We start from the raw sequence: 11739 nt of genomic DNA on the forward strand, positions 1-11739 counted from the left end.
ATAAAACAATTTTCCCACAGCAAGCATTAACTTCAAAACCATTATAGCTCCATTTCAATCCATCTAAGACTATTCTCTGCGAGCCTGGTGCATTAGCAAAACATCTTAACTTAATTCTAGGCAGGAGAATTTGTGCTGTGATAGCTTTGTATAAAAGCTCCAGTAATCAGGTATGGTGCTGCGGTTTATTTGTTGCTTGCGAACTGAAAGAGTAATACAAAAATCCTTTCCCACTCCCCCACAAACAGCCCTTTTTCAAATATTTTTTCTCCTACTGAAGGCAAAATAATTTCTAAATGTTTTAGAGCCTTTGGGGTTTGAAAACCCATTAGGACATATTTTTAGTCACCCCCTCCCTTCCATCTAAACTAATCTCTCCAGAAAACCAAACTGCTGAATTGTTGCTAGTGTTGGATGAAAGGTGTGAAGAAGTCAGCGAGCACTGCGGCGGTGCCACACACGCATGCTGCTGGGCAGCCCGGTGCATCATTGGGCATTCTCTGAACACCTCCTGCCCAGCCCTTTTCCTGGCCTTGGTGACAAGTTCTGACCTACCAGTGTGACACGGGGCTGCACTATGTTGCAGGCCAGCTGTTTTACCTTCAGACGTAAGGTAAGGTAAGCTAAGCCTGTCATCTGTCACTACTTTCCTCATTCCTTCCTGACTCTTTTGCCAAAAAGTAAAACAAATTCATTATTCGCGAGCTCTGGAGACATTAAAATGCTAGAGATAGGACCTGAGGCTAAAGAAAACTGTAAAACTGCAGCTTGACCACAAAAACACAAAGAATTTAGTTTTATTTTGAAATTAGCTTTTTCCTCCTTGATTGTACCAACACCCCTCTAAACACCAAGACAGGAAAACATAAGTAGTCAAAGAAATGGGAAAAACTGCAGAAGGGCAATACAAAACTGCTCTTCTACATGCTTTTTGAAGAAAATGGGTAGTTGTGGGCCATATCACAGAGTGCAGAACACATGGTGCCTCAGTTGCACAGTAACATCTCCCATTTGTACTGTAGAGCACATCAGTCTAATGCTTCTGGACTGTAATGGTCAGCTCTCACTAGGAAGCCCACATTGCAATCAACAAAAGTCTTTTCTTGGTTGTTGTTTTCTTCTTCTCTACTGACATGTATCTACAGAGTAATTATTCAGCACAACACTTCCATCAGCCATGCAGTACTCCGCTCAGACTATTGGCAGGCTTCCTGACCTCTGTTGTAATCTGCCCAGAGACTCAGGAAGCATTTGACAAAGCTTCTTTAGACAATATAGGAATATCAATACCTATCTTTGCACCAAAGGTATGGCAATTTTGCATCCCACTCACCGCAAACATTATATTATATATTCAAAGACATGACAGGAAAAAACAAATTGGCCCCCCCACCAAAGTTGTAAGCTATACTCTATTCACTTAAGCCCTTAACATAAATCCTTCTAGATGGTGCTACACTTTCTCTCCCTACACAGCACTTTATTTTTCCTGTAGGCCCTTTTCATCATCTAGGATACATGCTGGATCTTCAACTTCTTCTCTAAGGCACGCTACAGAGTTACAGGTACCAGCCAGCAACTCCTTTGGGTTCACATGCTCTACCCATCACAGAATCACACACAGAATCACAGAATCGCTGAGGTTGGAAGGGACCTCTGGAGATCATCTAGTCCAACCCCCCTGCTCAAGCAGGGTCACCTAGAGCACATTGCACAGGATTGCATCCAGGTGCGTTTTGAATATCTCCAAGGAAGGAGACTCCACAACCTCTCTGGGCAACCTGTTCCAGTGCTCTGTCACCCTCACAGTGAAAAAGTTTTTCCTCATGTTCAGATGGAAGCGTCTGTGTTTCAGTTTGTGCCCGTTGCCTCGCGTCCTGTCGCTGGGCACCACTGAAAAGAGCCTGGTCCCATCCTCTCGACACCCTCCCTTCACATACTTGTACACATTGATAAGATCTCCTCTCAGCCTTCTCTTCTCCAGGCTAAACAGGCCCAGCTCTCTCAGCCTTTCCTCATAAGAGAGATGCTCCAGTCCCCTAATCATCTTTGTAGCCCTTCGCTGGACTTGCTCCAGTAGTGCCATGTCCCTCTTGTACTGGGAAGCCCAGAACTGGATGCAGTACTCCAGATGTGGCCTCACCAGGGCTGAGTAGAGGGGGAGAATCACTTCCCTCGACCTGCTGGCAACACTCTTCCTGATGCACCCCAGGATACCATTGGCCTTCTTGGCCACAAGGGCACATTGCTGCCTCATGCTTAACTTAGTGTCCACCAGCACTCCCAGGTCCTTCTCCACATAGCTGCTTTCCAGCAGGTCAGCCCCCAAACTGTACTGGTGCATGGGGTTATTCCTCCCCAGGTGCAGGACCCTGCACTTGCCTTTGTTGAACTTCATGAGGTTCCTCTCCGCCCACCTCTCCAGCCTGTCCAGGTCTCTCTGAATGGCAGCACAGCCCTCTGGTGTATCCGCCACTCCTCCCAGTTTTGTATCGTCAGCAAACTTGCTGAGGGTGCGCTCTGTGCCTTCATCCAGGTCATTGATGAAGAAGTTGAACAAGACTGGACCCAGGACTGACCCCTGGGGGATACCGCTAGCTACAGGCCTCCAACTAGACTCTGTACCACTGATCACAACTCTCTGAGCTCTGCCATTCAGCCAGTTCTCAATCCACCTCACTGTCCACTCATCTAACCCACACTTCCTGAGCTTCCCTATGAGGATGTTATGGGAGACAGTGTCAAAAGCCTTGCTGAAGTCAAGGTAGACAATATCCACTGCTCTCTCCTCATCTACCCAGCCAGTCATTCCATCATGGAAGACTATCAGACTGGTTAGGCATGATTTCCCCTTGGTGAAGCCATGCTGACTACTCCTGATCACTTTCTTGTCCTCCACATGCTTGGAGATGGCCTCCAGGATGAGCTGCTCCATCACCTTTCCAGGGATTGAGGTGAGGCTGACTGGCCTGTAGTTGCCTGGGTCCTCCTTCTTGCCCTTTTTGAAGACTGGGGTGACATTGGCTTTCTTCCAGTCTTCAGGCACCTCTCCTGTCCTCCATGACCTTTCAAAGATGATGGAGAGTGGCTTAGCAATGACATCCACCAGCTCCCTCAGCACTCGTGGGTGCATCCCATCAGGGCCCATGGATTTGTGGGTGTCAAGTTTGCTTAAATGATCTCTAACCCACTCCTCCTCGACCAAGGGAAAGTCTTCCTTCCTCCAGACTTTCTCTCTTGTCTCCAGGGTCTGGGGTTCCTGAGGGCTGGCCTGAGCAGTAAAGACTGAAGCAAAGAAGGCATTCAGTAACTCTGCCTTCTCTGCATCCTTCGTCACCAGGGCACCCACCCCATTCAGCAAAGGGCCCACATTTTCCCTAGTCTTCCTCTTGCTACTGATGTATTTGAAGAAGCCCTTCTTGCTGTCCTTGACATCTCTCGCCAGATTTAATTCCAAACGGCCTTAGCCTTCCTCGTCGCATCCCTGCATACTCTGACAACGTTCCTATATTCCTCCCAAGTGGCCTGTCCCCCTTTCCACTTTCTGTATACTTCCTTCTTCTGTTTGAGTTTTGCCAGGAGCTCCTTGCTCATCCAGGCAGGTCTCCTGCCTCCTTTGCTTGACTTCCTACTCATAGGGATGCACCGATCTTGAGCCTGGAGGAAGTGATGTCTGAATATTAACCAGCTCTCTTGAACGCCCCTTCCTTCTAGGGCCCTAACCCATGGGATTCCTCCAAGTAGGTCCCTGAAGAGGCCAAAGTTTGCTCTCCTGAAGTCCAGGGTTGCGATCCTACTTGGTGCCCTGCTGCCTCCTCGCAGGATCCTGAACTCCACCATCTCATGGTCACTGCAGCCAAGGCAGCCCCCGACCTTCACATCTTCCACCAGTCCTTCTTTGTTTGTTAGTACGAGGTCCAGCAGCACACCTCTCCTTGTTGGCTTCTCCACCACCTGTGTCAAGAAGTTGTCACCAACTGCTATTGCTTGAGTCATCACCCACTAGCCTTTCTAAACATTATCTCCAATGAATGTTGTACTTGAGCTATTAATTAGCACATTTTTTCATACAATAGAGCATTAGTTAGTCTGCTTTTTTCACAGCAAATTTAGAAAATTTTGAATAGTTAAATCATAGCTGATCTTGCCTTCAGCTTCCTTACCTCTCCATATAGCCAGCCCTTTCCACATCATTTAGGGACACCATCTTCATATTGAAGAGCAGGGAAGAATATACAGATATTACACTGAAGCCACTGACCACTGCGGGGAGGGGAGAGAGATAAGAAATAAAATCTGTAAGTGTTATGACTAATACCTATTTTCACATTTCTTTCTAACAGAATACCCACAGCAACATCTTTGCTGCCTGAGGAAAACCACAAAACATAATTCTTCAATGACTGGTAATATCAGGAGAATTCATTTAGATTTTTTCTGTTATTATTATATTCAGTCAAGACAGAAGACTCTGGAATTTCATTTTTGCCATAAAGGAAAATACTAGGCTTCATTTCCATTCCAGGATAGCTCAAATAATGACATATCTGAATATCTATTAGCTAGAAATAAAGAAAGCAAGAAAATGCCTCCATCCTGTTTGTCACTTTCTTTGGATTTTTCTCTATTACTGTCATTTCTCTTTCTAGCTGTAAGCAGGCAAAGCAAGCCAACTGTCATGAGTCTGGCTTCAAGAAAAAAATAAAATAAAATTCTCATCAGCACGTCTTGGAGGAGGATCTCCAGAAATGAAAGAACAGCATAACAAGGCCGTACCTTTATCTCTTGCAAACAAATAAGTAGTAAATGCAGTTTTGGCATTCATACATGTATTCATAGCCCTACCATATGATTTATGAAAATCTTCATATGAATTATTACCTCCTTGTATTTATATTATTTATATAACACGCTAAGGGAAAACATTACATTGTCACAACTGCATGCACAAACTAGCTTCAAATATACACCTCTCATTCTTCAAGCTTTTTGCATGAAGGTCATAATTATTGGGCCCAACCTAGCAGTACTCAGTGCAGCACTGAAACAAAGTGCAGATAGAGGCAAAGTGGATGTTAGCTCTGCTATTAGCTCTGCGAGCTGCTGCTACCTGTGCTGTGGGGTCACGAAGGCAACCTGACTTGCCAGAGCCCAGCAGCTCTGTGGCCTCACCACCAGCAGGGGAGACGAGAGACACCCTGGGGCAGAGTGGTCAATGAATCTTTTGATACGTGCCTTAAAAAGCACATGGATGCACAGTAAGTCCAATTTCTTTTCCAAAATTCAGTCATATCCTGTATTATTGCACTAGATGTTTGTTGCTGTGTGTTTGTTCTCTTGGAAAGTGTTAGGGTTGGAAGAGCAAAATGTAAATAAAGAGCTGAAACATGTAATATTATTATGCAGGCTTTAATAACATTTACTAGTGTTGGGTTCCTGCAGGAGGTTGACAGAAACCAGCTGGCTAGTACCACTATTATAAACAGTCAACAAGCTCTTATACAGCAAGTGAGACACCCTAAAAGTTAATGCATAAATACTTAACCAATGTTCTAATCTGACTGCCATTAGTTGGCAGCATTATAAATTTAATTAAGATGATCCCTTTTAGAAAACATTGCCATTATTTTCTTTCACTCGGCTATTTATAGGGAAACTTCAGTCTTTCTGAATGGAAAGGGAAAGTACTACAAACAGAATTTAAAAGGTTGACATTCCAAAAAATTGCATGGCAACAAAATATTATCAGTAAGAATTAAAAAGTTATTGGGTATATAGTTTTGCTGATGTTACAGAAATTAGACTCTTCACTGACAAGGTTGCTCGTTCATTTCCCTCCTCCTCCCTTCTACCCCCGGCCCCCAGAATTTTAAATTATTTTTGGATAAACACTGAAGTTCTCATCACAGATTATTCAGAGGGTATTTTAGAAATATACTTCTATTAACCTCTCCCAGTCTGAAATTCAAATTACATAACTTGCATAATAAACAAACCTCCAACCTCTCCTGGATGACTTTTTTCTTTATTATTTCTCTTGAAATTGGAATCGAGATTGAAATCCTTTTTCTTTATCCAAGTTGCCTCTTCAGTGATGATATTTACGGCTTAGGAACAAGAAGGTTGTTGCACTGGCTTTATCTCCCTATTTCAAAATATTTATCTCATGCCACTACAACAGCCATAAATCGTAAAAACTAAGATTTTTTTTTAAACACATTACAAAAAAGTCCCTCAAGTAAAAACAATAAAAACTTCAGATTCCTGTTCTATACAAAATATTATTTATTAAGGCTCATTTAAGAAAACTGTTTCTGATGAAAACTCTTCCTAGACAAAACTACATCTCCATATAAGCACATACAGTGAAGGTTTTATAACTGCATGTGAATGCCAACAGCTCACGTATGAATTAATCCATCTTATTTCTTCACCTTAAGCAAGCACAACAATATCCCTCAGAAGTTTCCTACTTCCCATAGTCTCAGTAATCTACAGCTTGCATAGCCCACCACTGAAAAAGAAAATGCTATTTCCTCCCTCTTGTGTACTATCTTTAGCTCTATATTTCCAATAACCCTTTTTCCTGAACCATATTGGCATTTATTAAACTGCATATATTTTACTCCTCTTTTCTCCCCAGTCTTACCTAGATACAAACTTTTTGTAAATATATTAATTATGTGCTAATATATACCCAATAACCCACAGCTTGAACTAGTTATTAAAATTGCCCATTACTTCTTGGCATTAGGCTAGAAATGGGTTTTGGGAAGACTTTGGAAAGAAGAAAAATACCCTTGTAGAATTCCTAACATAGCTAATTTTAAATTCACTCCAGTACCATTATCCCAATGTATTGTCTTCCAGGGCAGTCAGGAATCTACAGTTACACAGATAAATAAGCAATCTTGTATGTGTCCCTTTGAAATGTGGTTTTATGGGTATTGAGGGAATTCTGTTCAGTTTAACGAACAAATGGTCTCATTAAAGTTAGCAACAGAAACTTCCTTTTACTCAGAGATTGAAGAATTTTGTTCACAAGAGGTTTTTGTCTCATGATTAGTAGCTCCTACCTTCCACTAAGAAATACTGAGGTTATATACAATACCAGAACAGTTATAACTGCATTCCATATCTAGAAATAGGTTCAACTCTTCTGGAAATGGAACTAGGTTATTCTTGTATTGCTTCTAATCTTGTGGTTTAGTGCTTCCACAGCAGGTGCAAGCCTTGACTGCACCCAGACAGTTCAGCCCCAAAGACTGAGTCCAAAAGGTATCCATAAGACTGTCCAAGAGGCATCAGCCACACAAGGATATTCAGATGTGTGTGCGTGCACACATACACACACGAACCTTGCTGCAGACTTTCCCAGGCAACAGTCTGAGACCGGTGTAGCTACAGGAGAGGTCACATTACGGCTTTCCTGTGTAATGGCAATCCTGAGGCTTGGAGGCCATTAAAAGCTGGCTTAGAGGTTCCCTTAGGCAAAGTCCTAACACAGCTAAAGTTTTATCAGAGTTTTATTAGAAATAAACTTCTACGAAAAAAAGTCCAAGTTTCAGAGAGCACAAGGTCATCCCACAGCAGTTTTTGCTCCCTCTTCTCTTCAACTGAAAAACTGAACACTCATCTCAATATTTTAAGCATTCCTGTTATAAATATATACATACGTATGCACATATTCCTGTAATATATCTGTCATATATTTAAATGAAACATCCATGTTTTTACCTGGAAAGAGGACTGCTGCAGAGAATGAGAGATAAAAAAAAGGGCCCCAATTTGAGACATCCTCAACTCCCACCACACAGAATTTTATGAAGAGGCACCCTGTGGGAAATATTTTGGTGAAAGAAACCAGAGGGAGGAGATTTCCAGAAATCCAGCTGCTAAAAGTTAGCAAATGCAGGGACTTAACAGCAGCTATGATAGCAGACCGTTGTTCCTGCTGCTTCAGCTGCACTGATGGGCTTCTTACACCAACCCTCTTCTCCACAGCCTTTTCATATTAGCCTCATACTTAACCTCACACATTTTAATCATTTTTTCTTCCCAGATTCAGACCCTTCTCTCTTTCTTTTCATTGTCCTCGCTTTTCATAGCCATTTAGTTTTTCTTCCTAATTAAATCCCACTTCCTAGCCATGGCAAGGCAGGGAGAGGGGAACAATTGTGGGATTAATACATTTGAAGCTATTGCAATGCATCTTCCCATACATACTCTAATTTCCCTGTTAATTTGTAAGATCTTTAAGGTCTTACTTATGATTAAAGTTATCCAACTCTTCCACTTGCAATAATCAGTTTCATGTAAAACTTTACAATTCTTTTCCACTTCTGGTAATCTGAATGTTTTGCCAACTTGCAGGCAGTTTTTAAAGCACTTCTGATAAGAGCAGAGAAAGAGGCATAGGTTTATGCTTTATTATAGAAGCTATCTTGTAATATTGGAAGAAGCAAGGAGAGCCCAAGTACAGAAGTACAAAGAGGCTGAAACTAGTTTAGCAAAAAGACTGGGGTAGGTCATTATGGTGAAACTGAGCATAGGAGCAGCCTATACAAGTTACAGACAAATTTCTAGGACAGAGGATATGGAAGAGGTGTTGAAGGGACACATAGAAATTAAATGCCTAGACAAACAAAATGGAATAAGCATCTGGAGAAATAAAAGCAGTGACCAAGCTGATAAGCCACGATGGACACAAGGAGCCTGGAATAAGGAAGAGCAGAAATAGAAGCCAACAGTATTTGCAACAGTATGGGTTGGACTCTAGGACTTAGAAAAGGAGTTTAAAGGAAGGAACAAAGGCACTGCTTTGCCAAGCAAGAAAGGAAGAGGACAAGAGAGGCACAGCTAAGAGAGAAGATTGGGGAAAACAGGGGTTTTAGATGAGCAGGGCTGGAGGACTAGAGCAAAATTAGCAGAAGACATTGTACCTGGTAGCTCACATTACTTGTCAGACCCAAATCTGGATTCCCAAGTATCACTATTTTTGTGTTGTACCATGGAAGCACTACAAACTTCTGGTAGATTGAGTAGTGGTAGCGAGGTGAAGTTTTTATATGGCTCTTGCTGGGAATCCAGCTAATGCTGCTGGAATTAAATGCTCTGAAGCCAGTGTTCACCTGGACTGTTTTTTGTCAGTCTGCGTAGTTTCTTACTAGCTCAGCACAGACATTAGACATGTAGTTTCGATGACAGTGTACTGCAGAGTTAAATTCTTCAACCATTCCATAACACCTTACTTTTTCACAGTATGATGAAACCTGCATTTTGTTAAGGTCCACATTACTCTGAGATAAAAGGTCAAGTTCCATTACCCCAGCTTTAAACAGGGAGAACAAAACAATAAACATAGCGCTGCTTCCCTCTTACGAGTGAAGTGCATCACTCCTTTCACGACAAATTGGCGTAGTCGGCATGTTGGCAGTGGTATCACCAATTATTTACAGAGGCATGGAGTGGACCCGAGTCCCAACTTCTCAGAATAGTGGGCTCGTGATTACTTGCATAATTGGGAAGCTGTTGAAGATACTTAAAAGTGGCTAGGGGCCATGCAAAGGACAGAAAAGGGAGAGGTGTTATCTGCAAAATGCTAGGTACCTGTTTAGAAGCTGCCTATCGAGAGCGGCAGAGTGAAATAGATGGCAGGACAGCAACTGAGTTGTTACTGTCCTCGCAAATTGAACAGCTGCAGAAACACTTACAGGAGGAAAAAGAGAAAGGGCAAGAATTAGGAAGAAAAACATTAGTCCTAGGCATTCCCAGAGCTGCGATTCAAGGTCAGCTTATTGGCATTATCTTGAATCTAACTGAGGTAGCCCAGAAACGAGGTAACGGTAAAGGGAGGGAGCATCTTTTGACCCCCTGGTGCCTGTTCCTAGGAAGGGAGACAATGCCTTCCTCCCCCTTAGGGGGGAATCGCTGGACATGAAGCCAAAAAATGAGTAGTGCCCGGACGGCAATTGGGCCTGCCTGTCCAGCAAGTGGAGGCTTATCAGTGGATAAGTGATAGTGGCCCATATATTTTGATTCCAGCTGGTCTTCAAGGACAACTGGTAAAGTTTCTAGTAGATACGGGAGCACAAATTTCAATACTGACACAAGATGCCGAGAAGCTGGGTGTGCGACCCGGATGGCAAAGAGTTAAGATTACTGGTGTGGATGGAGCAAGTGTTGTGTGCCAAACTGCCAAGGTCAATTTACAGCTCCCAGGTGAGAAGCGTATGTCTACTGCTAAAGTTGCTGATGCTAATCAACTTAACTATGAACAAGGAAATCACCGATTGGCCTTGGTCTCACGCTCGTGTGCAACACACAGGGAGCATGGGACTGAATTCTAACACAGGCCTAAACTTGGCAACAGTGGTTATGCATGGGACTTAAGTTTACTTGGAAAATGAATGGAACTGGCATAGCACAAACAGACTTCCTCAACTGCTGAGAAAGATAGGACACGACATAAAAATAGGATGCAGAATGATTGATGGACCCACTCATGAGTAGGCAATCCAAATCTAGGCAACTGAAGTAAAAACAGGGACAAAGCAGAGGGAAAACTGTGCCATGGAAAAATTGGACTGTTGGTGCAATTTTACAATAGTCCAGCTAGTTTTTGTGGTTTGTCTCTGGGTTCATCACAGGGTGGGGCTATCATTTGAATTTAAGATTAGCATTACTGAGTTTAGGTACCAATTAATTGTAAATGCACTTGATGTGGCCCAATATAATGTTTCTCTAGCTGTTAGTTGTGTCCAAGCTCAACTATGGATGCAATCTATGGTAGCAGCAATTATAAGAGAGGGTGAGGACAGAACCTTACCCACTGAAATTCAAAAGGTAATTTGGGATAACGCAACCAAATTTGAAAGGGAATTTCAATCTTGGTGGCATTTAGTCAATTTCATTTATGACCCCATCAACAATAAGGCTATGGCTTTTGTTTTAACAATACACAATGCTCTGGTATACACCATATACCCAATCATTGCACTGGGATTAAATCACAATGGCACTATACTCTATCCGATAGGACACAGAGTGTGGGCCCAGCGAAACGGAAACAAATGGCAAACTATCGATGTTAACGCATGTATTGTACAGGAACAACAAGGCTTTATTTGTGACAGTAATACCATCAAAGCCCAAGATGTTTGTCTTGATACTGAACAGAATGTTCGTCATTTTAAAATACATCCAGACGAAACCCCTGCAATTGTACTTGTCTACCTTGGAAATGGATGCGTTTGCACGAGAACCCTTTGTGATTCTATACTTGCAGATAACATCCCTATAGATATGAGCAATCATTCCAATATTTGTGTTTGTAATTTCACTGAAATTGTCGAATGTGACTTTAATTATTCCGCTCCTGTTACGTCTTATCAATTGTTACAATCTAATTATACACTGAATCAAGACTTATTGCCTTCTCCCATTGGCATGAATCTTATGTTGGTGAAAAACCTGCTATGACACAATGACCTACATTGACTGCTGAAATGCACTTGAGACAATGGACAAGACTCTGATCATGGTTCATCATGATACAGAAGAGATGCACCATGTTCTGGAAAGAGTGAAAAAGAATGGAGAACATCCTTCGTGGGAAACTCTTCTTGGACGGTGTTGCAAAAGGAGTGAGGCACTTCCTTCGTAAGAGGGAAGCAGCACTATGTTTATTGCAGTAAGACAACGACTTAACAAAGTTCAATCGTAAATAAGAACGATTTA

The 11739-nt window shown here is 42.3% G+C and overlaps 1 protein-coding gene across 1 annotated transcript; it reads left to right on the forward strand.

The window, feature by feature from the left end:
• The first annotated feature begins 10572 nt into the window (after positions 1 to 10572).
• Positions 10573 to 11517, forward strand: LOC136995420 (uncharacterized). Its single transcript, XM_067316427.1, is given in 1 exon segment — positions 10573 to 11517. A coding segment is annotated over 1 exon segment (945 nt).
• Positions 11518 to 11739: the final 222 nt, after the last annotated feature.

Source organism: Apteryx mantelli, chromosome Z (genome assembly GCF_036417845.1).
Source record: "Apteryx mantelli isolate bAptMan1 chromosome Z, bAptMan1.hap1, whole genome shotgun sequence".
Classification (NCBI taxonomy): domain Eukaryota; kingdom Metazoa; phylum Chordata; class Aves; order Apterygiformes; family Apterygidae; genus Apteryx; species Apteryx mantelli.